Source organism: Talpa occidentalis, unplaced genomic scaffold (genome assembly GCF_014898055.3).
Source record: "Talpa occidentalis isolate TD23 unplaced genomic scaffold, MPIMG_talOcc4v2.1 talOcc4.17, whole genome shotgun sequence".
Taxonomy (NCBI): Eukaryota; Metazoa; Chordata; class Mammalia; order Eulipotyphla; family Talpidae; genus Talpa; species Talpa occidentalis.
The window spans coordinates 3,439,951-3,466,900 of record NW_023601754.1 but is presented as its reverse complement, the minus strand read 5'-3'; the positions used below and the strand labels follow the sequence as shown (position 1 = coordinate 3,466,900).

The following is a 26,950-nucleotide window of genomic DNA, read 5'->3' as shown; positions in this document are numbered from 1 at the left end:
GTGGTATTTAGCACTTAGTAGGTTATCATCTGTGTCACTGCTTTGCTTTTTTTCACAGAACATGGGCAGTATCCAAATATGTTTGGAAATAAACACTCAGCTGCAGGTGTGCCTAGAAAAGTATTGATTCGTTGAAGTTACTTAATCTAGGTACATGTTACTAACTCTTCATTCCTTATGCAGTGTGTGCACCTACTGTGTGCCTGGTGTTCTTGATTCCAGTGGTTGGTAAGATAATCATTGCCCCTGGGACTTCCTACTGGGGGTGAGTAGTCTGTTTAAGACCAGCATCAGATGTGATTACTAGTATAACTGATGGATCTGCTGTGCTGAGGTTGTAATCGATTCTGCTTGAGAGAGTGATTTGAGGGAGACTTTATTGAGAAGGTGATATCTGAATTAGGTCTACAAGGGTCCATAAAAGTTTGTGAGGCAGAAGAGAGAGGCGGCCATGCTGGTGGAGGGAACAGTGAAGAGTAAAAGAAACACTTGCCAATTTGCAGATCTCGTGAACGGTTTGCTATGGGGCAGGAGAGAAATAGGAGGGACGGAGGAACTGGCCGAAACGTGGTAGCCTCTGCTCTTGGGAGCTGAGAGTGGCTGAGTTGGCTGCACAGACGGATGGCAGAGGCAGATCTAGGCTTTTGGACATTCCTTTGGCTACCTGGAGAAAGTGTGACCAAGGAGGAGAGCTGAGAGGAAGAAACCAATTTAAAGATCCGTTTGTTTAGAAATGTTTGATGTTAGCAAAGGAAGGGATGACAGGACGTTGGGCCTCGTGAGACATTTAAAAGGGACAGTCACCAAAGCTTGTTGATGTCCTGAGCCTGGGTGGGGTAAAAAGTGGGCTGTGCGTTTGCAGGCCAGCGTGGGTTACCGAAGGAGAGAACCCAGAAAGCGAGGCGTGTTGCTTTTTTTTCCCTGGGTGAAGAAAAGCGTTTGGCCTGCTCTGGGCATGAATTTGAGGTGCTTGTTTTGGGGACCAAAGCTCAGTTCATTGGAGGTGGCAGTGTAGACGGGGCCCTTTAACACACAGATGCGAAGACTTGGAAATCCTCAGGATTTCTCAGAGTGTGCGGCCAGTCAAGGCCAGCCTCATTGCTTCTTGAGTATCTAGGGGAGAAGAGGTGCTAGAGCAGATGGAAAGTGATGGAAGCGGGGAGAGCTCTGGGGGTGTTTCAAGGAGGGTTGGCTCATCATGTCGTTGGCTGCCCATTGGACATAGACGTGTACGTGCCTGGCCGTCACAGCCACACTCACGAGGATGCAAGGAGAAACGGTGGTGGAAGAAGCTCGAGCTCAGTTCCAGCAGGCCACGCCCCAGCTCCATGGCTTCCTTTCATCTCAATTATCCCCAGCAGGTGCCCAAAACCACAGCTCGAGCTGTGCCCGGTGGGCGCTGTGTATGTCTCCTTTACGTACATGCCGGGGACGGTGTTTGAGTTTATAAATGAGGCGCAGTAAGAGATTAACAATAGGAGCTAATAATAAAATGGAATAATTATAATAACATGCTATAATAAAATGACTGTGGTCTCTCTCTCTCACAAAATACCTTACTGAACGTAATATTTTTAGACCAAGATTGATCATGGGCAAGTGAGACCACAGAGAGTGAAACCACAGAGAAGGGGGGTTCTGGGGACTCCCGCCCTCTCTAAATAGGATGTCACTCCGGCTCACTCCGTGTTAACACAGGATCTCAGTTTTGTGTAAGGACAAGGAATCCAGTTTGTTCTCTTTTATGCAACTTAGCAGAGAAAGGAAGAGGAAAATTATCTTTGATTATGTCTCTCTTTCCACCGTACCCAACCCTTCTGAGTCAACGACACAAAAATATCTTTAGAATTCATTCTAAATTTTTATTTAAACTGTGAGATTCTTTATTTAGGGTTTATTCTTAAAAGGGAATGATGATTAGGGCAAGTCATGGTTTTCCAAGAAAGACATCAAAGGTTGTCAACATCTGATTATTGTTTTATAGAGAATGAAATTGAACTCCCCATGTTCGAGTCCGCGCGGCCCTGGAAATGGCTTTGATGTCTCCACTGGCCAGGACGCTGCTCTTGGCTCTGATATTGCTAAGTTTTCTTCCAGGAAAGAATAGAGCTGTTTGACTCAATTAGAAAAATATGTGTATATATATTTTTTTCTTGTTGCCAAAGTAATATTTTTTTTTTCAATGAAAGAAAACTTGGCTCAAATTGAAGCTCTTAACTGAAAGGCATCGCACTCCCTTGCAACTCGGATTCATTAACTAGAATTAAACAAGTTTCAGCTATTCTGAGAATGTAGCAGGGAACACTACGAGGTCTACAGAGTCACTGAACTCCTCATGCGAATTATGAAAATGGCATTTGTGGGGAGAGGTGACGTGGCGTCACGGGGTCTGGAGTGTGTAAAGTACCTTATAAAGTGCGGATGGATGTTGTCACTCAACTAGCGGGAGCAGTCGGCCCGGGAGGGACTAGAGTTACCTAATACCCTGGAGGTCCAGAGCTCTCACAGACAAGTTACTTACCAGTTTCCTTCCTGCGAATTTTAGTAATTGGATTAAGTTCCAAATGACCCTCATTCAGAAAGTAATGATACTCTTGGAAAATTTGAATTAGGACTCAAGGCTCAAGGCCATTAAAAGACAATCTGTTAGTAACTTGAACCTATCTCTGTTGATCTTGCCCAAGGCTGGCTTTTAAAACAGATTTTGTCAAATACTTCAGCATCCTCAGTAAAGTTAACAGCAGAATGACCTTCCATATATAGTCATGTCATAATCTAGGGGACAGAGCCAGGTCGATACATCATTTCCCCAGCTTCTCGGGGGAATTGCGTATTAGGGATCATTGGACTGAGTTGATGGGGGCAGGTGAATATGGGGCTCTGGGATGTACATTTGAGGAGCTGACCCTGAATCATTTCTATGGTTTTGACCTCACAGTGTTCATGGGGTAAATACACGCATCTCTCTAGCTGTCTTCTAGGTATACGCACCATATGTAATAAATGCTTTCTAATTTTATAGATTTGAAGTATCTACTTTGTGATTTTAAGTACCTACAGTTGTTCTTACAGGGTTTTAATTTTATGAAGAGTATCAGTTTCCCTTCTCTCTGCAGTAAAAGTTTTTATTTTATTTTTACATTTCTTGTTACCCTAGTCTTTAGAAAGTTATTATTTTGGAGACTAAAGATGACTTACCTCTGTGGTGCAAGCTTAGGGATTGTAACTTAATTTCCATTTCGGTTTCCGGAGACCCATTAGCAAAGTAAAATTCTGGCAAACTAAAAATGGGACTCAAAAAAATCAATTCCCACAATCTACCTATGGTGTGCGACTGTGGCAAGGGACCTCATTTAAAATACCTGAATATGATCAGCGTCCTGAATATTACTTTGGTTCACTTCTAAAACCTCTGAAAATGTAAAATATTTTGTTTATGTGTGCATGCATAGCACAGCATACACACACACACAACACGCACACATATATATGTATATTTATATATAGCAGCTCCGGGTACAGAGTGTTCTGTTTTCCATTACTCATAATTGCTATTTAGAGCATATGTTGTGAATGTATTGAAGATGCTTCTGGGTCTCATTAATCAGTGTTCTAAATGCTAATCTCTGCTGCCCAGTTAACTTGAAGCCAATTTACCCCTCCCTCGCTTTTGGTGGTGATTCATCTGTTGATGATGCTTAACAAAACCTTCAAAGAACAATTGTGGACCTGACTGAATCTTGCTGCATTCTTTGCAAGTACATTCTAGGCAGTGAATTTTCTTCCTGCTTTGCAGGCCATTGGAGAGAAAAGAGCTGCTCCAGACTCTGGCAAGAAGCCCAAGACTCCAAAGAAAAAGAAAAAGAAAGACCCCAATGAGCCCCAGAAGCCAGTGTCAGCATATGCCCTGTTTTTCAGAGACACTCAGGCTGCAATTAAAGGTCAAAACCCCAATGCAACTTTTGGAGAGGTCTCAAAAATCGTAGCGTCGATGTGGGACAGCCTCGGAGAAGAACAGAAGCAGGTGAGGCAAAGGCCCCTCCCGGCCATGGTGAACATCACCAGAGTATCCATCTCTTATACCTTTGTTGAGGGAAAATGCCCGCTGGATAGGATGGCTTCTTGTGAAGGCCTTTCTAACCTCTGGAATTAAAAACCATGAACATGTGCGATCCAAACATCCCCGTTACCTGGGTTTCTCAGCCCCCTTCATGATGTTTGGAACCCATTCCGTGGAAAGCTGGAGGAAGTACTGGCAGTATTCTGCAAGCAAAACTTTTGATGATAATCTTTTCATTTTAAATAATGTGGAACCCCACCCCCACCCCCACTTTGTTCGGGAGGGAGTGCTGAAGGATTAGGACCATCCTGCTTGCCTTTTTTATTTGATCATTTTTCCGAACCCTTGTGCTGCCCTGGTCGGCTCCAAACTTTGAAGCTGCCTCTGCATGTCTCATTATTGTCACCAGGCATTGGAAATTACATCCCAAGTTCATTTGAAAGCTCAGTGGTGTGACAGGTATGGAGAGATTAGCCGGGCTGCTAGGAGGTACTTCTTAAGGCCTGGACTCCTGTCCTTCTCCATCACTCTCCACACAGATGGTGAGAGAATGGCTTCCTGGCAGGCCAGCCCCTACACACACACCCTTGTTCTGCATGAAACACCAGTGGCCTTAATAGGAGTTAATGTCACATGTCCTCGGAAGAATAGACCCAGGTTAGTAATGGAGGAATAAAGAATGGAAAACCCTGGATTTATCTCTCCAGATCATGAGCTCATTCCTATGAGTCTGTTAACCTTGGGGTGATCTTTACAGATCGTGAAATCATCCCCACTGGCTGGTTAACCTTGATGGTGCAGCCATGGAATTTGCCTGCTCCTGCTTGTAGGCAGAGAGGTTATCATGGTAGGGACCACACTTGTGATCCTCCAGGATGGGCAAACTGCCTCATTGAACTTTGAACCCTGGAGAAAAGGGTCATTTTGCTCTAATGACCCACTTTGCCCGCCTATCAGACAAGGAAGCCCAGATCGTGGTGCCTATATTAGAATTAATTTTAGTAATTCATCAGAGTCACTAAAGGGAGCCTCCCGTCTCTTACTATTCCTGACTTTTTTTATAGTTTTATTTTATTTATTTATATGCAAGAGCTGGGGTACAGGCCAGAGGCACAGGAGGGTGAGAGGATTCACCAGAGACAGAGCGGGGAGCAGAACAGGCAGAGGGACCAAAGGCTCTGTTGAGGGGAGCAGCGGGTACACCAGGGGAGGTCTAGCTGTGCCATGTGGGTTTCTCCCTGGCTGGCCGGGAATTGAACCCGCGCTGCAGAGGCTGATGGATAGCTTCACAGTGCTGCGCTCAACACACTGCGCCACCAGGGAGGCCCCTCCTGACTTACTCTTTTGCCCAGAATAGGAGCAGGGTGCGCGAGGCTGCCATCTTCTCCCGTCTTTACACTGCCCACCTGTTGTCGGTTTCTTATTCTTATGACTTTTACCGCTTAGAAGCGTGTGAGGCTAGGAAGACATGGATGGAGAAACTCATTACTTTCTATAATTTAAACCATTTGCAGCAAATGTTCCTCTTCTGGCTACCTTATTTATTGCCTTCACGTGAAGCCCTCGGTGGTTTTGTTTAGGCTATGCTGTTACCTGAAATCTTTTCTCGTTTATAATAGTAAACATCAAAATGTATTCCATTGAGGAGGCAGGGTCTCGTGTTCTGTTTTATTTTAATGTGTGTGTGTGTTTAGATTTAAGAACCAAAGCCGTGGAGACCAGCTTTTTTTTATGTGAATTTCGCTGTGACCTTTTTTATGGCTGAGATTTTTGCCTGCTAAAGGTGGTGCTAATTGTGGTCTTTTAATAGGTGTATAAAAGGAAAACGGAAGCTGCCAAAAAGGAGTACCTGAAGGCCCTGGCCGCTTACAGGGCCAGCCTCGTCTCCAAGGTAAGCCTGGCAGGGGCCGCGCGGCTCAGGAAGGCTCACGTGTTGGGCACAGCCCTGGAGCACTGAAGCCATAAATGCAACTCCCCTTCCAGTTGACCAGAAAAATCATCTGGAATGATTCACAGCCTTTTTTTCCAGTAGAGTTTACTTGAATGATGGCGTGAAAAATAGGAGTTAATTTAACCGGCTGAATCTCAATTGTTTCCAAAAGACCCACCGATCTTTATTGTGTTGAAGCTGTTTAGGCACATTTTAAACAGCCTCTTACTCTCTCTTGTCGTTGGGGACTGAGGTCTGCGTTCATGCCCTCTCGTGAAACAGGGAGGTGTATTTGGCAGGCCTTTTTGAATAGCCAACATAAATTCTGCAGTGGTTATATTATTGTAATAGGAGTTGTTGCATTTTCGACCAAACTGTTCCACATCATATAAATAAATAAACCTCATGATTATTTAAAGTAAAATTATGCTCCAAGTACTTTTTAAAAAGACATGTATATGTATTATACATAGAGTATACAGTGGACCCTGATGTATTCTAAAATGCACCAGTATCCCAAAGCAAATGTCACTCTAGATTATTATTACCTTGATCCAAAAGGAGCATGAGCTATCACATTATATTACTTTAACATTTAATAGGCTTTGTCTTTAGCTTTCCTAGAATTTAGAGAGGCTTTGGGGAGGATAATTTGAACTAATGTTTTTGCTCTTGAGGTATTTCCTCTGGCAAACAGAGATCCCATTTCATGGTCCCTGTTCTGGCCTCGGATCCCACACTGGACCTCAGGGCATGGTTGGTGTTGCGGGCAGGACCATTTTAGAAGCCTTCATCCCTTCTTTCTCTCCTTCACCTGAGTTGTTTCTTGACATTAAGATCAACCATTGTCCTTGCTCAGAATCAGAACAAAGAGGTCCTCCTGCCTTTGTTGACGGTGTTTAGGACACTCCCTCCTTCATTGGAACGAGAAAACATTCATCGGCTTAATAGCAAGACCTTTATCTGAGACTCACCAACATTGGACTCAGACTGGCACGTTGGCCGAAACAGCTGAATGTGTGGGCTGTAGGTGTTAAGGACCGAGATATAGTTGATGACTAATTAGATGGAGTGAGGTGGACAGAGTAACAATGTGCATGTACTTCTTAAGTGGATCATTTATTCATTCATTTACCCACAAGAAGGTATAGGTGATCTTTGTGCATTAGAGCATGAATAATTGACCAAACATGGATTTCAGCCAAGGGCCTAATAACTTAGAAGTATCTCAAAAGGCCTTTAGGAAATAGCAACCACCAGAGCTTATCAGCTCCGAAACGGACAAGAAAGCATGACTTAAAAGTTATACATTGGATCCCAGAATTGGGATTCAGAAGGATTTCTGCATAGAATTCAACAACTCAAAAAATACCAGCGGAGTAAAGTTTGAAGAGAATAAATCTAAACTAGTGTTTGGAGTTTGGGGGTGTTATTTGTTTTTTTCATTAAGTAGGGTTTGAGCGCATCCAAAATGGATATTCAGAGAACTGGCAGGCAACTCAGCCAGTCTTTGAGATGTCAATTTAGAATCATCTCAACTGGAGCCAGAGGTGTGAAGTAGCTGCTTATACAGTGACCCGCATAGGAAGCTGCATCTGATTGTGTGACAGGGCAGGGAGAGGGGCGCCCCAGAGCCCCCAAAACTGCCCCTTCTAAATGGGCTCTGCCATCTACTGCCTCAAGACAAAACATAATCTAGTGCATAAGACCTTTAATGGAAAGGAACTTTAATGCAATTTGCGTGCAATACAAAAAAGACAAAGAATAAAGTTTCCAAATCAAATACCCGAAGTGACCCATCCCCTCGTGGATAAATGCCCAGCCAGAGTTGGCTGTGGCTTGGGCCACAGAGGCCTGAAAGTCTGTCACAGTCTAAGGCACCTCCTGGTGGGGACCCATAGGGAAGGGGTAGAGGGGCCCAGCATGTCTGAAACAGAAGGAGCAAAATCAGAATTAACATAGAAGCTGCCATGTCCAGGGCCCAGAAGCAAGCACAGCTCCTTCCCATGTCTCTGCTCCATGTGCCTCCCCCCAGGTCTCCTCCTGACTCCCCATTCTGCTCCCTCCCTTCTCCAGTCTCCTCTGCAGGGTCTCCTCTGCCCTGTTCAGCTCCACCATCCTGTGGGTGGGGCAGGGAACCTGGTGCCTCCTCTTTCCCTGGGGACCCCCCTGTTAGAATTGTGCAGCCTGGAAGAACCGCTTCTGTTCTGGACCCTCAGCTTACAGAGGGTTAGTGACCAGTCATCACTGTCCCCAGGGAGCTGCTGCCATGATGGAGAGGACTGAGAAGCAAGTCAGCTTCAAATAGTTGAAAGAAGCAAGGATTGGGGGGGGGCCTCTGATCTTAATCCTAAGATCCCAGAACCACCATGTCGGGAAGTCTTTGTTTAATCTTCCCAGCGACCAAGGGAATGAAAAAGTTAGTAGGGACTAAGCCTGGCCAGCAAGCAGGAGCTCTGCACAACCTTCCACCCATCTCTGTTAAAGCTAAGGTGACATCCTAAAGGCTCAATGGGGTGTCTAACTTTAGACTTCCCTGGTGATTTTTGAATATTAGGTTCTGTAAGAATTAAGTTCAAATACATATATCCCAAGTATGTCTTCTACGGTCTGCATTATGGGTCATCTGTGTTTTAAAATACGGTGATCGGTAATTTGCAGGGTCTTCTTGTCCTCCTGCCACAGGCAGCCCCACGGAGATTTTATTATTATTTATTTATTTTTAATGATCATAGCTTTTTTGGGTTTTGCATAGAAGAACTAGGGTATAGGCCAGAGGTGTGGGAGGTGAGAGGATTCACCAGCGACAGAGTGGGGAGAGGAACAGGTGGATCCACTGAAATCCACTGCTGAGGGGAGCAGTGGGTCAGAGACAGGAGAGGTCGGCTGTGCCATGTGGATCAGCTCCTGGCCAGGGATCAAACTCATGCTGCAGCGGCAATAGTGCTGAGACTTAACCCTTAGGCCACGAGGGAGGCCCCGCGGAGGTTTTTATAACCAGGTTGCTGTGCACCAGTAGATGGGGCCTTTGGAGGAGGAGGTGTGTTCAAGACCGAAGCCATCAGCTTTGTCTTTTTCCTACATTGAGTGACTCACCATAGCAGCGCACTTTCCTTCTCATAGTAGATTTTATAAAACTGAGTAGTAAGATCTAGAACTAAGCTTTCTAAGCTTTCTTTAAAAGAGCACGGACAGCAGCTTATGGCTCCAGGATACTAGCAGGACCCCATGCAACACCCTCAGATTTTGTGAAGAATAAGTCATGTTGCAATCATGTTGCGTTAGTGAAGCAATTTATTTGGGGGCAGATAATTGTATGTTTTTAGCACAAAATATAATAGAGGATCTCTCCACGTCGAGCCCCAGATGGGGTGTGGACCTTCTAGCAGTTAATTCACTCACGTGGATATTGAGCCTTCTGCCCTTATCTCTACCCCCTTTGATCAATTCTGGAAATCTTTGGTAAATTAAAACATTTCCGAAGTTGTAAAGTACTTCCATTTCGAATCACTAAGGAATTCAGTCATGTCATTCTTATATTTAAGTGATAATTGTCTGATCGTAGATGCCGTGAATTAATAAAAATAGCTACATTTACCAACACTTAGGAGTTAATTTAATTCTCACAATCTCTATGCAAGGTAAGTCATATTGAACCTCATTTTATAGCTAAGGAAACATAAGAACATAAGTTTGGGGAATGACCTGGCCCAAAGATTGGCACGGCAGCAATCTCTGCTCTTTTAATACGTGACTGTTGTCGGTGAGGTCAGTTCAGACTTAAGAGTGGAAGAATCATCGCACTAAAGCACACGGCAGTGGTGTTGTGTAACAACCAGCCACAGAGCCCAGTGGCCTGAAAGGAAAACAGTTAGGTCAGAGAGTGCCGGCAGCTGGCTGGCTCTGCACGCGTGGGCCGGCCTGGCAGGATCGTCTGCAGCCAGCGCATGGCCAGGCCGGGGGCTGGGACTCTCAGCTGGGCGGGGGGGCTGGAATTCACACACATGTGGCCCTTGGCTGGCTCTCGGCGAGTGGCCTCTTGAATAAGTGGGTTATGTGTCTATTCCCGTGCACTTGATGATGGCAGGTTCTGAGAGAAAGTGGGAGGTGCACAGTCCCCTGAACCCACCCTTGGCTCCCATTCTGTGGACCAGAGCAAAGGCAGCAGGCCAGCTGGGGCTTCAGGCATAGGAATTGGACCCCAGCACCTTTGGGTCATGTGCCAAAGGGCTTGACGGGCAGTGTGAAGAATGGTGGCCATTTCTGCGGTCAGTTTCCAATGCTTAGAGATGCTTCGATGTCTTCAGCACCCGTGTGTTTCAACTCTTTGCAACTTTCTGCCCCCAAACGCAGGCTGCCGCCGAATCCGCAGAAGCCCAGACCATCCGCTCTGTTCAGCAGACCCTGGCGTCCACCAATCTGACATCCTCCCTCCTCCTCAACCCTCCATTGTCGCAACACGGAACAGTATCAGCATCACCCCAGACTCTCCAACAGTCGCTCCCCAGGTCGATCGCGCCCAAACCCTTAACCATGAGAGTCCCCATGAACCAGATTGTCACGTCGGTCACCATCGCGGCCAACATGCCATCGAACATTGGGGCCCCGCTCATCAGCTCCATGGGCGCGGCCATGGTGGGTTCCGCGTCCTCCACCCAAGTGAGCCCTTCCGTGCAAACCCAGCAGCACCAGCTGCAGCTGCAGCAGCAACAGCAGCAACAGCAGCTCCAGCAGCAGCAGATGCAGCAGCAGCAGCTCCAGCAGCACCAAATGCATCAGCAGATCCAGCAGCAGATGCAGCAGCAGCATTTCCAACACCACATGCAGCAGCACCTGCAGCAGCAGCAGCAGCTGCAGCAGCAGATCAGCCAACAGCAGCTGCAGCAGCAGCTGCAGCAGCACCTCCAGCTGCAGCAGCTGCAGCACATGCAGCACCAGTCCCAGTCTTCTCCTCGGCAGCACTCGCCCGCCACCTCCCAGATCACGTCCCCGCTCCCCGCCATCGGGAGCCCCCAGCCAGCCCCCCAGCACCAGTCGCAAATCCAGCCTCAGACACAGACTCAGGTGTTGTCCCAGGTCAGTATTTTCTGAGCCGCGTGTGGCAGCTGGATCCGCGCGGGTCGAGGAGAGCGGCCCAGGAGGGTAAAGCCGGTGTGGCCGGGACGAGGCGGCGGCGTTGGTCACGCGGAGACACGCACAGATCCCGGGGTGCTCCCGATGTCTATTAGATAGGCAATAAGAACTACAGTGTAGCTGAGTATCATCTTTTAGCTGACGATAAATCCCTTTGTTTTTAAACAAGGAAAAGCTGTGCTCTTTTATGTGATGCCTTTTTTATTTATTCAGGCTCTACCTACAATATGTGAATCAAACCGTTTGATGAATCCGGGGACGGACCGATGACTATAAACTGGCCTCTCTGAGTCCTAGGAAGTGGCCTTATTGCTCTAGAAGTGAATAAACCGCCCTTCCAGGCTATTTGAACTTCCGAAGCCCTAAAAAATAAAAAAGCACAGTTGTAACTACCTGAAATACGAAGATCCAGTTTCATACAAACACTTGTATGACGTGAATCGTTGATGGCATTTTTTTGTCATGAAAAAAAAAATAATGTAAATCTCAGACTTTTGCCAAAGCTCTTATTTTTTTTCCTAAATCTCTCCAGAAAAAAAAAAAAAAAAGCAAGTGATTAGATTCAATTACTGACTCGTGTCCACTTTTTACCCACGTCTTCTCCAAATCGAACCGCGGTATATGTTGTAACGCTCTATATGACCACTGTTAGCCCACGACATTCATTCCAATTAGAAAAAAAGAATGTGAATATTATATTCTGTGTTTTGAGTGACAAGTTTCGAAAAATAAAAACACTGTATTTTTCAAAGGGAAATGCACTTAAATGAAAACAGTTATTACAAAAGTTAAGATTTAAAAAAAAAAAGCAAGAGTTTTTATTATGATGTAATACCAGTAGAATATTTAAAAGACGCACCACATCTGAATAATCAATGTAAATATTTTCTTTCAAAGTTGTAAGTTTTCATATGTGTTGTAAAGTTTTCATAAATGAGGCTTTAACGTACACACTGGTGACATAAACCATTCATTGCTACGTTGCTTATTGTGTTTTTATGCTGTTTTATACTTTTTTATGAGTTACGATAGCAGCGATTAAGTTGTTTGTATTTTGCTTAACTAAAACAAAAAAAAAATGCTTTTATCTTGCTATAGAATAAACACATTTCAGTAAAAACTGTGGACTGTATTTTGATGCAACAACCAGGAAACTGTTCACTTTTCAAATAAAATGATATGTCAAATCTCCTCTTGGTCCTTGAATACACGTGAGGTGGGAAAACAGGCCTCATGCCCAGTTTCATTTGAGCCCAGCATCGTTGGAGAGACCATCTTCGGAGCTGAGAATATGGATGGCATGACCCAAAAAACTCACTGGAAATGTTTTTTTTTTTGGTGATCACCTTTCAGCGAAGATACCGGGGCCAGGTAGGTGGAGAGGAACAGGCAACTGTGCTGTGTCTGGGCGCGAGCTGGCCGACCTTGTGTTGTGCGCACCATTAAAAGCGGATGGTGAATGCTAATCCTTAAGCCAAAATAATTATTGCTCGGCCCGTCTCTTCCCCCCTTTTCTTGCTCTGTAGTGGCCCCTCTTTGAGGACAGTGCGACCACTATCCCCAGTTGTCTTGCATGATTAATTACAGCATCTGTCCTGTCAGAAGCTATAATGAAGAGGTCTTGATAAAAATTGCAAATTACCACTGGCAACAGTCTTAAACTGCTTATGATAAAATTAAAATTAAAAACAGCAAGTGTCAACCCTGACCGGAATCCTAATCTGGAAAAACGGAGGGTGTGCGTCGTGGCATCCGGAGCCATCGTGGGTGAGATGTTCACAGCTATTGGAGTATGGATTCCTCGAAGTTGTTGTTGTATTTCAAAGAATATTTATTGTATGTTGTGGGCTATGAATAATGAATTCAGCTTTCAATATTTCATAATCCTCTCGTACTCTGTATTATGTACAAATATTGAACAGCAAGGGATTCTAATTATAAATTTATAGATTTCTTGCTGTAGAAGAATTTATGTCTAAATTGAAGCTTTTCATCAGATGTGTTAGTTGACAGGTATCAGTGTTCAAACAGCCTTCGAAGTGTAGGGGCAATTGTCTTCCACAAAGAAATGCTCTGCCTGCATCAGACCCATCGGAGGCAGAGCTGATACTAAAAAAAAAAAGAAAAGCTTCCGTGAGTTGAAACTACCATTACATAACAATAAGAACCATTTTATATTCTGTTGTAAAACCTTTAGACAAATGTCTTCAAAATTAATTGCTAAACTACACGTGACAGTAATTGTGTATTAGTTCTGTAATTGTCATTTTGAAAACCCATGAAGTATTGCTTGGAAAAAAATTGTCACTAGTGATAAGACTTAATTGCAGGTGAAGTCTGTTTTCAACTGTTTGCAGTTAGAAGCAGGTGTTGGAACATCTATTAAATGATTTTATAAATCTTGGGTTTTATCACATTTGATTAAATGTTGCTAAGCCACTGACGGTCAATTTCAAGGGGGAAAAAAAAAAACAAACCAGTTTAATTACTACAGTTGAAAAAAAATGAATCCCCAGGCAAAACTATATGTTTAAAATGTCAAAAGGCTTGAATCATGAAAAGAATTCCCCAACCTTGTTGCCAAATTATTTTTCTCAGGATTCGCTAAAGCAGATCGTGAATCAACTTGTGTTTCAGTTTCTGTATACATAGGACTGGTTCCTATGGCTGACATGTAAGTAAGCACTCGCTGTGGATTTTTGGGTAACTGGTCAGAAACATAAGTCAGGATAATGAAAAAGGCAGAGAAATGCGAGACCTGGTGAGCCTCCCTTCTTAAAAGTGGTCCACAGATATTAACAAGGCTCTCCCGCACCCCCCACCTTCATCACACACACCTTTTCTCTTCCCCTGCCGTGTGCACATTATTCCTCTGGCTAAACACGTTCTCCTTTTTTGCATTAACCTGCACTGTGCTGGGATGGAAGAACGTAAGGAGTTTTCATTTTTAGCTGACACGGGGCCATTAGTTCCCGACTCCAAGAACAAAAGCTTAAATGCCTTCGTGCAGCATAATTTCTGCAATATATTACCACCTGACGGAGGTTTAAAGGCTTTCGAGACAGATGGATTAATATCTCAAGTTTAAGTAGAGTCCTCCGCTGTGTCCGTCCAGCAGGCTTTAGACATCTGAATGGTTTCCTTCCCATTTCTCACTTGACGGAGCATTTCTCAGCACCGGACTTCAATCTAACCTTGCCTTCCCCCCACCCCCTTTGTTTGGCTTTTGTTCTGCAACAGCTGTTATTATCGTTTTTGGTCAGCTGTGATTGCTGGAGGCAAAATAGGACCAGATGGTGTTTTGCTATGCATGAATGGCGAGTTAGAGGAGTTGCGATTGAATAGGCCAAGTTTGAATGGTGTCTATGTGCCACCTGCCTGCCTGGGCTGTGGCACACACATTGCAGTAGCATGATCTGCTCAGACCCAGAGTCGGATGGGAAAGTGGGGAGCTGGGGTGGATTTTCCCCATATTTATTGATCTCCCATGCACTCACAGAATAATGCAGTGTACAGTCAATTGGAGTTAATTGGATATGACACGGCGTGGCATGTAATCTATCGCTCTAGAATTCTGGGTCGCTTTAAGGATTTCATTGCGCCCCAAAATAATGTGCGTGTGCGCGTGCACACACACACACACACACACACACAGCGTCATAGCAAAAACTGTTGTCTAAGTGAGTACAAAGACAAATAGAGTTAGGGGCCTGGAGTTGATGTTTTGAGAAGGGGAGGCCATTGCAACATGGCATTTGTATCCGTGGATAATGCAAGGCCAAGAAAAGCTGTAATTCTGATATGTGTGGAGAGCGCTCTTGTTTGTAAATTAGCCATCGGATATTCTGTATGTCTAAGAAATCTGCCTCACTAGAGAACACTGCGCAGACACACAGATTAGAGGTCTCTTAGAAAATTATGACAAATTTTTCTCCCCTGCCCTCAAATACAGCCACCTTTGCTGACTGCCTGAACTAACCTCACGGATTAACACTTCCCCTGAACTTGAAAGTTGATGAGCTGGTTTAAGCCATGTTGACTGTGATCCTCCAGGTGTGTGGGTTGCGTGTGTCGGTGCGTGTTGCCGAGGAAACACTTAACCATCCAGGACGCATGGAGGGAGACGTGGGGGTAGACAGCTCCATTTGCCTAAGGCCCTAATTACTTAAATTTACTTCTGCTACATGCAAAACACTGTGATGGGTCCCAAGGGAGATGCAAAAATAAATAAGGCCTTCTGTTTACTTGGTGTATGTTTGAAATTTTCCATAATAAAAGTTAAAAAAGAAGCCATCCTTAACTTCAAGAGCTTGTATTTTTGTTATCGAGGGTGGGGGCAGTTGCCCACCATACAGGATTAGGTTGCCAACAGAGGCATAAAACAAACGGGGGTGGCGGGGTGGGGGTTGTAATTGGCGGAAATTAAAATTCATTTAGAAAGGGGTGATTGCAATTGGCTAGGGGTGTTAGGGGAAGCTGCTTGGAATGAATGGCGTTTACGATGGGCTTCGAAGGGTGGGTAGGATTGTGATAGGCTGAGACAGAAGTCCTATTCTCGAAGGAGGAGGCCACATCTGCTCCAGGGAGCAGAAGAGCCTTTTATAAAGCAAGTACTGACACTGTCACAACAGCAGTGGAGAAACAAGCACAACGGCACGTGCTGTGCTTTGGAGGAGGTGAGCAGGAGAAGGTTCTAGAAAGGAAGTTTGGGACCCGATTTGTAGAAAGTCATGATGCTCGGCTGGGGACTGCTTAAGCAGCAACCAAGGCCTCTGATAAGGAAGGGCATCATCGGATTGACAGAAGGCATGAAGAGTGTTTTCTTAATACACTATTTGGAAGGGAGTATGCAGTTGGCCGCGGAAGCTGGAAGGAGAATGGGTCAAGATTCCACTTGAAAATACACCCCAATATTTTAATTATTCACATTGGTAAATAAAATAGCACTCCGTGGCCTTCCTCACACCACTCCCTTCTTCCCAGTCTAAGAGCGTTGCATGGACGAAGCCAAATCAAGGCCTTTTTTGGTGGCAACTAGAATAAGCCTCGTCCTTCCATGCGCATCAAGAGGGAGATCATTTTCTGTGTTTTTGCTGGGAAAAGAAAGCTATTTTCACCACTGGTAAAAAGTACCACTCGGTGCTTGAACTCAAATGTTATGAATGATGAAAAGAAGCCCTTGCTTTGTTGCTGAGTAAAACCTCAGGCAGCCCTGGGAGGGATGTTGGTTATGGTCTCAATTTAATTTCAAAGAAGAACCTTCAGAGAAAACGTGAATGTGGCTGTTCACTTCTTAGCTAAGGAATAATACTCTTTTGTAAAACACCTCATTATCCCTGGCATTTGTATAGTGCTCTGTACTTTTCAAAGCAGTTTTCTGTAGCTTACCTCATTCTATTCACCTCTAGATAGGGCAGGAGTTAACCTCTGGTAACAAATCAGGAAACTGAGGCACAGGGGGAGTTGTGACTTGTTCCAGTAGCTCTTTGTTTATAAAAGGCACAGTGAGAACTGGAATGGAAATGTTCTCACTCTAGGTCTCCTATTATTTCATTTATCTTCTGCTATTTGTGTGACATACATTTGACATATATTTATATCTGTCTTCTATTTGTCTATAGGATGTGTATGAATAGAGACAGGTGGTGGGTGGTGGGTAGGTAGGTGGTAGGTAGGCAGGCGGATGGATAGATGGAAAGACAGAAAGACAGGTAGAGAACAGAAATCCATCACAATACCAGTTAACCCATGCTTTCCCCTGGCTTCAGGCAGTAACCAGAGTGGGAACCACCTACCTATGTCTTCAATGGACTATAATGCCACTTGGCAACTGCCAGTCTCATCCAGATCTCTCTGTGATGATTCTGTATCCAGGTAAACAGCTCTGACTTGTGATGTTCAGCTTTGACTTGTGATGTTCAAATCTTCACAGCATATTTTACCTGATGTGTTTACAAAGAAAAAGAAAGTTGTTTTAAGGAGGCTTGAGATGGGAGACACGGGGTGGGTGTGCATTATTTCAGAGACCCAGTGAATGGCTTCCATGTTGAGCTCCTGCTCAGCGGCAGCTGGGTGGGGGGCGCCTCTCCCTGGGGGTGGTACTACAAACTCCTGCACGCTGCCGCAATGGTTCCCACTCCATTTCCAAGACCATGTCCGTGTGCTTAAGTTGTGTGTCCCCTACCACACGTCGCCACTGTCACAGGAAATCCAGAGGTGAGGACCGCTAATCTTTCATGCCCAGTTCTTAAGATTTCATTATCGTCTTAACTTTGAAATGAACAAAGTACTAACGCAACTTTGCAAACAGCCCCTTGCTAAGATCCATCAGAAATGAATGACGATCCTCACATCTTCGTCCATGGCACAGGCGTGGGTGAGCATGCCGTGAACAGCTAGCTGGGGGCTTCCATTTGCAAGGTATCTGAGTGACTTAGCGTTAGCTTGAGACCACGTCTGATGTTTATTATCCGACTTTTGGCCGCCTTCTTCTTCCATGCATCCAAAGCGGCATTGTCACCAGGATCTTTTGACGACATTCCTTGTTACATGTCATCGCTCTGACATGCAGAGAGAGCCTTAATTTTCAGTTTGTCACCATGAGCGAAAATGATGCCACATTCTAAACCTGCCTTAATTGCTAATTTGCAAATTTGATACAAGATCTTAGTCCAAATCATTCAGGCCCGCTGTTTCACCCTCTCCTTCTGCCCATTCTTAATCCTCTCTTCTATAATTGGAATTGAGTGTGTGGAATTCCAGGGGACAAATAATCGCTCGAGGAAATTACCTACGCACGGCCTGACCTCGCATGTGCTCTCCGAGATGCCAAATGAAGACATCCATCTTTGCGTGTTTAGACAGTTACCTGGAAAACTGGCACCATTTCCCCCCATAATAACATCTTTATAAATTGCAGCTGAATGCTGGCCTATCTAGCATGGAACTTGTTAATGATGTTCAGAATATTCTGGCCAATGAACAGTGAGTACAACTCTAGTTCTTCCCAAAGCAGAGCCTCGTTCCATGGGGGGAAAATGCCCCAATTTCCTCTTGAAAATAAAGTCATCATTGCTATTGGGAGGTAGATATTTCTTCTAAACAAATATATTGTTTACTTACAGTTTAATTCCTAAGCAAGGAGAGCAGGACTTCTCTCACGGAAATTTTTCAATATTTAAATATGCTAAATTTTGCAATTTAGCTTGGCGATGACTTGTTCTAGGTCACTTGGCACCCAGGAACGTGCTGCTTGATCTTCCCAGCAAAATGCACTGATGATTAAGAATGAACACGAGGGCCTCCCTGGTGGCGCAAGGGGTCAAGCACTGCACTACAGAGCAGTCTGTGGCCTCTGCAGCACGAGTTCGATCCCCGGCCAGGGAGCTACCCACATGGCACGGCAGACCTCTCCTGTCTCGCCTGCTGCTCCCCTCAGCAGTGTACTTTGGTCAATCTGTCTGTTCTGTTCCCCACTCTGTCTCTGGTGAATCCTCTTACCCCCCCATATCTCTGGCCTGTACCCCAGCTCTTCTTGTATGCATAAATAAATAAATCTTTAAAAAAAAATGAACACGATTTATCTTTCTTGGATTGAATTTAGCTCCTGTGATGAAACTGTTCATTTTCAGGGTGTGTCTGAAGTTTGTTTATTGCTAACGAACAACTTACTTGTCTGCTGGGGACCAAATATGGAGTTTGTTCATAGTTTGCATGAAATATGGAGGTCAAACTCTTGAATACGTTTGGTCTTTGGCCATAGAGGTTAAATTTTTCTTATTTTTTAAAAAGATTTATTTTATTTATTTATGCATACAAGAACTGGGGTATCGGCCAGAGGTGGGGGGTTAGGGGTGACAGGATTCACCAGAGACAGAGTGGGGAGCAGGACAGGCATACTGACTGAAACACACTGCTGAGGGGAGCAGCGGGGAGACAGGAGAGGTCTGCTGTGCCATGTGGATCAGCTCCCTGGCCGGGGATCGAACTCGTGCTGCAGTGGCTGGTGATGCCTTGATAGTGTGGAGACTTAACCCCTGCACCACCAGGGGGGGCCCAGAGGTTTAAATTCTTAAGCCAAAAGTAGTTTAGAGTTCAGAATCACCTTTTTAAAGTCCCTTCTAGTGAAAGGTTCAACCTTTCAGCTGGTGAGGGGCTTCTTATGGGAAGCTCCACTGGGGGGGTTTCTGAGGAGCAGCCTGGCACCCAGAGACCTCAACAGCAATTTACAAAGGGACATTGGGGAAGCACCTCTTGGCCAAGCTCAAGTGCTTACATCACCGCTGCACATATAGGGAAGGAACAGAACTCTGCAGAGCAAATTAAGCACACTCAGTGCTAAATAAAAACTCTGCAGAAGCCTGTCAGCATTCTGGGAACACAGGTCAAGTTTCCAAGCGCGAGCTTGAGCACACAGGTAACTGGGCTCCAAGTCAATGAAACAGAAGGAAGCCCGAGGAAGAAGTGGGGAGGGGAGCCGGGATTCATGCAGTTCTGGGGGGCCAGGGCAATAGCCATGAAACTGGTTGGCCCCAAACTAATAAATCGCATTCTGTAAGCCTGTGTTCTTAGAACAACTAAGAGTTTTATGTTTGATACAGATGGTGTTTATATAGAGCGTATGAGCTCAGCATGAGAAGTAGTCATAAAACAGACTGGGGTTTGGTATAATTATTCACAATTACTATTGTATAATTGGATGCTATAACTATAATATAAGAAATATTTTAAGAAGTAGACTCCTCGTACTTCTACAATAGTTCTTAACAATAAGAGACATATGCTGTAAACATTATAACATATTTGATGGTGTTTACAAACATACAAGGTTTGGCAACGTTGCAAACATGAAAAGCCAGGTTCTCTTTCTTGCATCATGAGGCGAACTGGTTGCCCTCCGTGCAGCGTGGACGGCCACTCACGAGTGCTCGAGCTACTCCTGGGGACTCAGGAGCCAGCGGGATTAGGTGGCTCCGGTGAATGGATGATATAGGGGACAACGCTATTGAGCAGTTTGAAAAAGAGAGCGAGAGAAGAAGAAGAAGAAGAAGAAATGTTCTGTTCCATGAAAAGGACCCAGTTCTTTAGTTTTCTCCAAGCAGTAAAGGAAAATTCTGGTGGGCCAAGTCGGGGCAGTAGGCTCATTGGCACAATATTGAATGTTTCTGGACGGAACCCGTGAATTGACAGATACCAGATCACGAGAGACATGCATCTCCTATGACTTCTGACAGGAAGAAAGGAGAAGCCTGGGCTCCTACCGCCCCAAGTCACAAGGCAGGCAGGAAGGAAATCTGTGCACATCTCGGCAGGACTTTATCTCCTGCTGTCCGCAGCCACTGCAGCACGAGTTCGATCCCTGGCCAGGGAGCTACCCACATGGCGCAGCAGACCTCTCCTGTCTCCCCGCTGCTCCCCTCAACAGTGTATTTCAGTGGATCTGCCTGTTCTGCTCCCCACTCTGTCTCTGGTGGATCCTCTCACCCCCCACACCTCTGTCCTGTACCCCAGCTCTTGTATGCATAAATAAATAAATCTTTCAGAAAAAAAAGAATAGGAATGCTTAGCACGCAAGGACACTGGGCTTTTGCCTACTTAGGTCTGGACTGCCACACTCTATTTCACTCTATTTTTTTATATAAAATATAGAAACTTCTGGGCCTCCCTGGTGGTGCAAGGGGTTAAGACGCAGCCTGTGAAGCTATCTGCAGCCACTGCAGCACGAGTTGGATCCCCGGCCAGGGAGCCAACTCACATGGTGCAGCAGACCTCTCCTGTCTCCCCGCTGCTCCCCTCAGCAGTGTATCTCAGTCTGTCTGCCTGTTCTGTTCCCCACTCTGTCTCTGGTGAATCCTCTCACCCCCTGCACCACGGGCCTGTACCCCAGTTCTTGTATGCATAAATAAATAAATCTTTAAAAAACAACAACATAGAAACTTGTGCCTATGTGTTTCTGTCTCCTAAACTTGACCAATATATGGCAACTGTTGCTTTCTGCCTGTGTGGTTTCCCCTTTTCACCAGCCTGGCTTACTTCTACAGGACTCGCAGCCCAAAGGATTGTTGATAAAAGAAAACAGTCGTCCTTCTGGATGTTAACCTCGGAGCTTAGGATTTTATTTCCAACACCCTCACTTCCATTAATAGCTCATGTGAATGTATTACCTGTTAATGATTCTCACCTTTTCATGTTTACAAAATTGTATGACTTTTCTCTAAGCTTTATGAGATAGAGTATCTGTTTATCTGACTTCTTACCCTTTATCCCATCATCACACTGACTTCGGCGGAGGCATATTTATTACCCAATTGAATCATTCACGCATGCACTTATTCAGCAAATATTTACACAATGCCACACGCGTGAAGTTTTATTCCGATGGAGGGTACAGTTTTATCAATTCAGTAAGTCCTTGGGTACCTACTAAGTTGCAATGCCTTAAAGGAGCGAGCAACTTCTTGCGGTTATGCTGAGAAGTCCTTCACTTTCCAAGCTCCATACTGAAATATTTATGGATAGAATGAGATGATGTCTGGGATTTGCTCCATAATAGTGCAAGATTGAACTGGATGGAATTGAATGAGGACTCGAATGAGCAGGTTGGCCACAGGTTGGGAGCTCAGGGATGGGATGATGATGGGTGATTGGAAGTCAATATATTATTTTGCCTTATTTTATGTATGTTCAAATTTCATCATAACAATTACATAAAAATTAATCACCTGGGAGACCCTGAAGATTATCACACAGCTCCTGTGATTGGTGTAGCTGGTTTGGGGGCCGTAAAGGCCTTGTTGTTGTCTTAATTCCCCCACCCCAGGTTTTGTTCATTTCCTGCTCCTGATCACTGATATAGGATCTTCTGGGCATTTATTAGGACTTGCGTGTTTCCTCTAAGTGAGAAAGAGAATTGTGAGCAGTTGAGTGACATTACTTGACAATTTCAAATAGATTATTCTCACAGCCGGCTGGAGGATGAACTCTAGGGTAGCAAAGGTAGAAACCAGGAGATCAGACAATTACAGACAAAGGTAATTGTGAAAATCTGTTGGGGGCTGTCATGGAATGGTGGCACATGGAAGGGCAGACTGAGCACACATCCTCAGTCCTAAGAAAAGAGGGACACTCCCGGATACGCCAGGGTGACCCCCGGAGAGGGCACCTGACGTGGCACTTCAGTTTGGGATGGAATGTGGGGTGTGCTGAGTAAGATAACCAGGAACATTCCTGTAGCAGGGAGAGCCACTGGCCCTTGCCAACTTTGGCTACCTTTACCTGGAGCAATCATACCAGGCTCTGCCCGGATTTCTGATTTTTAATGAGCCAGGCAAGGTTAGGAAAGTTAAAGAGGAAAAAAATGTTTTCAGAGTCTGACTTGCAGAAACCCAGCGTCTCATAAAGCATCTTTCACTCACTCACATTTGCTCAGATGGCTTTGGAAGTCCAGCCCAGCTGAGCAAACCTGTCTTTCAATGACAGCTCTGCCCCATTTTCCTGGATGATGGAATCTTACAAGTAGAACAGAACACTCTTCGTCCTCCCAGCCCATTTCTTCCCAACAGCACGCTAGTGAACCTTGTTTAACCCACAACTATATATTTACTGCTTGTGTTGTATGGAAGGCCCTAGATGGGAACAAATTGCCTAAGAGGCCAACCTTGGCTTTAGGGAGCTTACAATCTGACCCCCTAGCTCCTTGAACCTGCCTTTGTGCTTTAGTTCATTCAAAAATAAGTTCTCAATGTGTTAAGTTATTTCTGACTGAGTCTTGTACCCAAGCATAAGCCAATCACAGCGGATGAAGCACACTGAGTGGTTCTCTAATTTGCTGTTTATATCACTATGATTTAAAACCTCATGGTGTGCAGGGTCCCTGTCTTGAACATGACTAATTGTATTCTCTCACTACCAAGGCCCACAACAGAGGTTTAAAGATGTTGGTTGACTGACTTCTAGATAGATTTCCTATAAAATTGACAATAAGATCTTTAGTTTATGGGCAGCACACTTCCTAACAGTAATGGCAGGGGAAGAGGTGACGAGAAAATTTCAGTTGATCCCACCTGGCCTCTGGGGGATGGGAATAGCTCCCAAACTCGCTTACCAAGTAAGCGAGTAGGGCAAGCACACGCAAGTAGGGCAAGAGAAATGGTTAGACTAGCCAGTGGCATCAGAGTATCGCAGGGTTGACCAGGACTCTCAATGCTGTCTCAAGTCTGAACACTTTGGTTCAAGTCCATCTGATTAAGGGAGAGGAAATGTCAATTGATTCAGCTTATCTCACCTCCAAGGAAACCCTCCCTCTGCTTCCTGAGTTGATCTTTGGGTTTGTTTCCCCTCAACCCTTTTGTATGTCATCTGCTATATAAAGCTTAATCCATTTGATGGCCTTAAGTAGAAATGACTGTTGTTTGTACATCGTCTCTGCCTTAAGGGACTAAGCAACCTGGTGGGAGGACAAGGCCGTCTACTTAGGAGTCCACAGCAGGTGCTCAAGAGATAGTTTTTAGAGAAACAGAATTAACAAAATGCATCATTCTGTTTATTCCCCTTTTAATTAGGATTCTCAACTGCAGGAAATAAACTCCCAAATCAAATTGGTTTAGGGAATGGAGGGAATTTATTTGCTCATTTAACTGAAAAGTCCAGGGGAAGGACTAGCTGTAGGCACAGGCTGGTACCAAGAACTCAAACAAGTCACGGAGCTCCCTCCTCTCTGCCCTTGCTCTGCAGCCCACTACATTATCCTACTCCTCAGGGTCCACTCTTGGAAGTCTACAGTAAATATCCTTCTGCTGGCATTCCAGAGGGAGAGAACGTATTCTCCTCTCACCATCCCAGGAAACTCTCAACGTGTCCAGTTGTTCCTGATTGGGCCTTGTACCCAAGCGTAAGCCAACCACAATGGAGTAATAGAATCTCCTGATCGGATTGGTTAGATTCTAATCACCTGCTCATCCCTGGCACTGAGGAGGGGTGCTGCCCACTAGATGTACATGGGTGAGAGCAGGGAGAGTAGGTTCCCCGTTGTAGGGTAAGTGATTATCAGGCTTTTCCGCCCTCCCGCCATTAGCATTAATGATGGATCCCGGCGCTCCTGAATGCATGCCTGATGGCGGGCACCTGGGTGGGGTGTGGGCATACGTAGGTGGGCACACCTGGGCTGAGACTGGGCTTATGAGGGCGGCGTCAGGGGAGCAGAACCAAGTGAAGAGAACAAGAATGAAAGAGAAGCACAGGCCATGAGAGAACGCTGGAGAGCCCAGAAGAGTGAAGAATCGCCAGGGGCTACAGGCCTGCCAGCCTCCTGGCCCCCAGCACCCCTGCCTGCCGTGTACCTGGTAAAATTTCAATAAAAGCCAAAAAAGCCACTGGGAGCTCTAGGACTCCCCTTTACCTGTCTGCTCGGGTCACAGAGATCCTGCTCCAGGCCCTTCCTGCCACTACATCTGTGAAAAACCAGAGCACTGAGGTCAGACAGGTAAGCACATGGTGGGTGGCCGCTGTGCGTGTGGCATGCTTGCAGCAGAGAAATTCTCAGAGAACTGACTGATATAAAGCATCGAGCAGAAGTCTGGGAGGAGGGAAGCTCATTTTCGGTGTATGCCAAAATGATTTCTTGTATCGCTTAGGGAATGTTCTGGCTCTTGTTCACAGCCTGCCTTTTAAATAAAGACATGGCCAAGAGTTAACTCCAGTGTCTGCCTCTTAAAGTGGGACCTGATAATCCAGAGGCCCTGTCTTTGGTTTTATGTATAAAATAAGGGCCTGAAGTCTCCTCTACAAAGCCAACCTGAATACCCAGACCTCGCTTGCCTCCTCTCATTGGGCTGCCTGCATGGCTGCCAAATAAGTGATTGAACATGCCTTGCATTTAACCTCCCTAACAATAGCCCTCCAAATATCCAACACTGTCAGATGCTTTTCTGGCATTTGAAAGTATGCCTGCAGCAAAAGCATCTACTGAATGTCCACAGGCACTCAAACTTTGTGGACAGAGAAGACTGTAAAGCTGCCATCATTTGACATCAGTTGTGAGGGAATTCCTGGGGGGAGATCAGAAGACATGGGAGGTAACCCCCTCAGCCATCAAGAGTGGGGTGCTGGGGCTTCCCCAAGCTTCTACACTGACTTGGTGCACATAAGATACGGCAGGGATGGTTGCCATTTTTTAAACATTTCAGGGTGTGTGCCTCGGGATGAGGAAGAGGGGTTGGCCCTCCTTAGCATGAGTGATGTCCCTGATGTCACACTCGTCACTGTAAGGTTCTGTGTCTTGACCTCTGTCCACTTGTTTTATGAAAATTCGTCATCCAGACTGCATTTACCAATGGGACACGTTCTCCAATGTTCCAGCATCCTATGCTTCTTAATTTTAAAAAAATGTTGACATAATATTTCAGAATTCTTAAATATCATAAATACCTAGTGGTGCCACACCATTTCAGCTTATCTTACTGATAACAGGTGCACCTGAGTGGTTCCTGTGCTCATCAGGACTTGTCCCCTGGCACTATCTCCTGACACATTGACAGGGTCCTCCCGCACGGTCCTTCTGGCCATACACGATAGACCGGGGACACCGGTCCCAGCGTGAGCCAATCAGATTATCCCTTCCTGGGGTTTGCCAGTTGGAGCAAAGCCTGGCCAGTGGAGTGAAATCAGTGCAGCACGTTGTAGCGTTTCTCGGTCTTTTCTGCTGAGTATGCAGATTCAGGCCACTCCTGAAAAACCGTGATTTGGTCCATCTGGATTGGGCCCAAGAATCTGCATTTTAAGAAGCATTCAGGGGTGATTTCTACCATCAGGCCTATTTGGAAAACATAGGACTTTGTAGAATGGGATCGCTTCATAGACTGGGGTTCCTTCTCAACTTCTGTGAGTATTCAATTCTTCATTCCATAACCAGCCTAATATGTTCTCTTTTGTCTTTCAATTGACTAGAGTTAATTTTTATTGTTTACAAGGAAAGACTATGAATTAGCAAACAAGCCATATTCTGAGGGACCAGGCAAAGGGCCGAAATCAGAATAGGTGAGGAACTATAGATAAATATGGAATAAGGTGATGAACCCACTGAATGCAGCCACTAGCTGACTCAAGAAGATTCCATTCTGTGGTCTGCCTGGCATTTATTTGCCACCAAAAGGAGAAAAACATAATAAATGAGGCACCCTGACCCTTTAAGCAAATGAACAAATTGCAGCTATTGCCTTTGCAGACCTATGTGACCTATTATTATAAGTCTGACGCCTTGTTTTTCTTTCTATCATTTTATTTTCAGAAAATATGCAATGCCTCAGGCTTTCTTGGTCAAATCCCCTTTGTGTGAGAATGAGTTTTCATCTTTGGATGTAGCATTGATGCATGAGATAAACAAGCGGCTGAGTTGGAAAGCACTGTGATCCTCTGTTTGTCAGCTGGATCAAGCAGGGCCAGTAGGTCAAATGCTTTCTCCTTGGGTACATAGTCAGTTAGTCATTCTGTTTTCATTCAAAGTCTCTTAATTCCCAGGCATTGATAGGTAGCCTCTGCCTTCTTAAGGGAGTCCGCTAAATGCAGACGCCTGTTCTTGCCAAAGGACCACCTTTTAGGGCTCATGTTACTTAGTTTTCACGTCACCAGAAAGCTCTGGCAAGACTTCACTTTTAAGTTCTGGGATATTTGCAACACAGGGCTCTCCAAATTAATAGCAATGCAGTCAGCCGAGGTTTCTAGAATGGACATTCCTTGTAAAAGTGAATCTCTTTATAACCTTATAAAGAGATTACGGAGCACGCATGCACACTTTTGGGTCCGAGAGTAACTCAACTGCTTCTTGAATTGAG

The 26,950-nt window shown here is 45.2% G+C and overlaps 1 protein-coding gene and 1 long non-coding RNA gene across 2 annotated transcripts in view; one reads left to right on the top strand and one right to left on the bottom strand.

The window, feature by feature from the left end:
- TOX3 (TOX high mobility group box family member 3) overlaps positions 1-12,308 on the top strand; it is a 98,952-nt gene extending 86,644 nt beyond the window's left edge. Inside the window, exons 5-7 of the mRNA XM_037515783.1 lie at positions 3,797-4,024; positions 5,871-5,951; positions 10,344-12,308. Coding sequence (XP_037371680.1) covers positions 3,797-4,024; positions 5,871-5,951; positions 10,344-11,081 — 1,047 coding nt within the window. The 3' untranslated portion in view covers positions 11,082-12,308. The remainder of the gene's footprint in view (positions 1-3,796; positions 4,025-5,870; positions 5,952-10,343) is intronic.
- LOC119248891 (uncharacterized) overlaps positions 12,047-26,950 on the bottom strand; it is a 49,977-nt gene continuing 35,073 nt past the window's right edge. Inside the window, exons 3-4 of the long non-coding RNA XR_005125999.2 lie at positions 16,919-17,065; positions 12,047-13,232 (exon numbers count right to left, since the gene is read on the bottom strand). This is a non-coding gene — a long non-coding RNA (uncharacterized LOC119248891). The remainder of the gene's footprint in view (positions 13,233-16,918; positions 17,066-26,950) is intronic.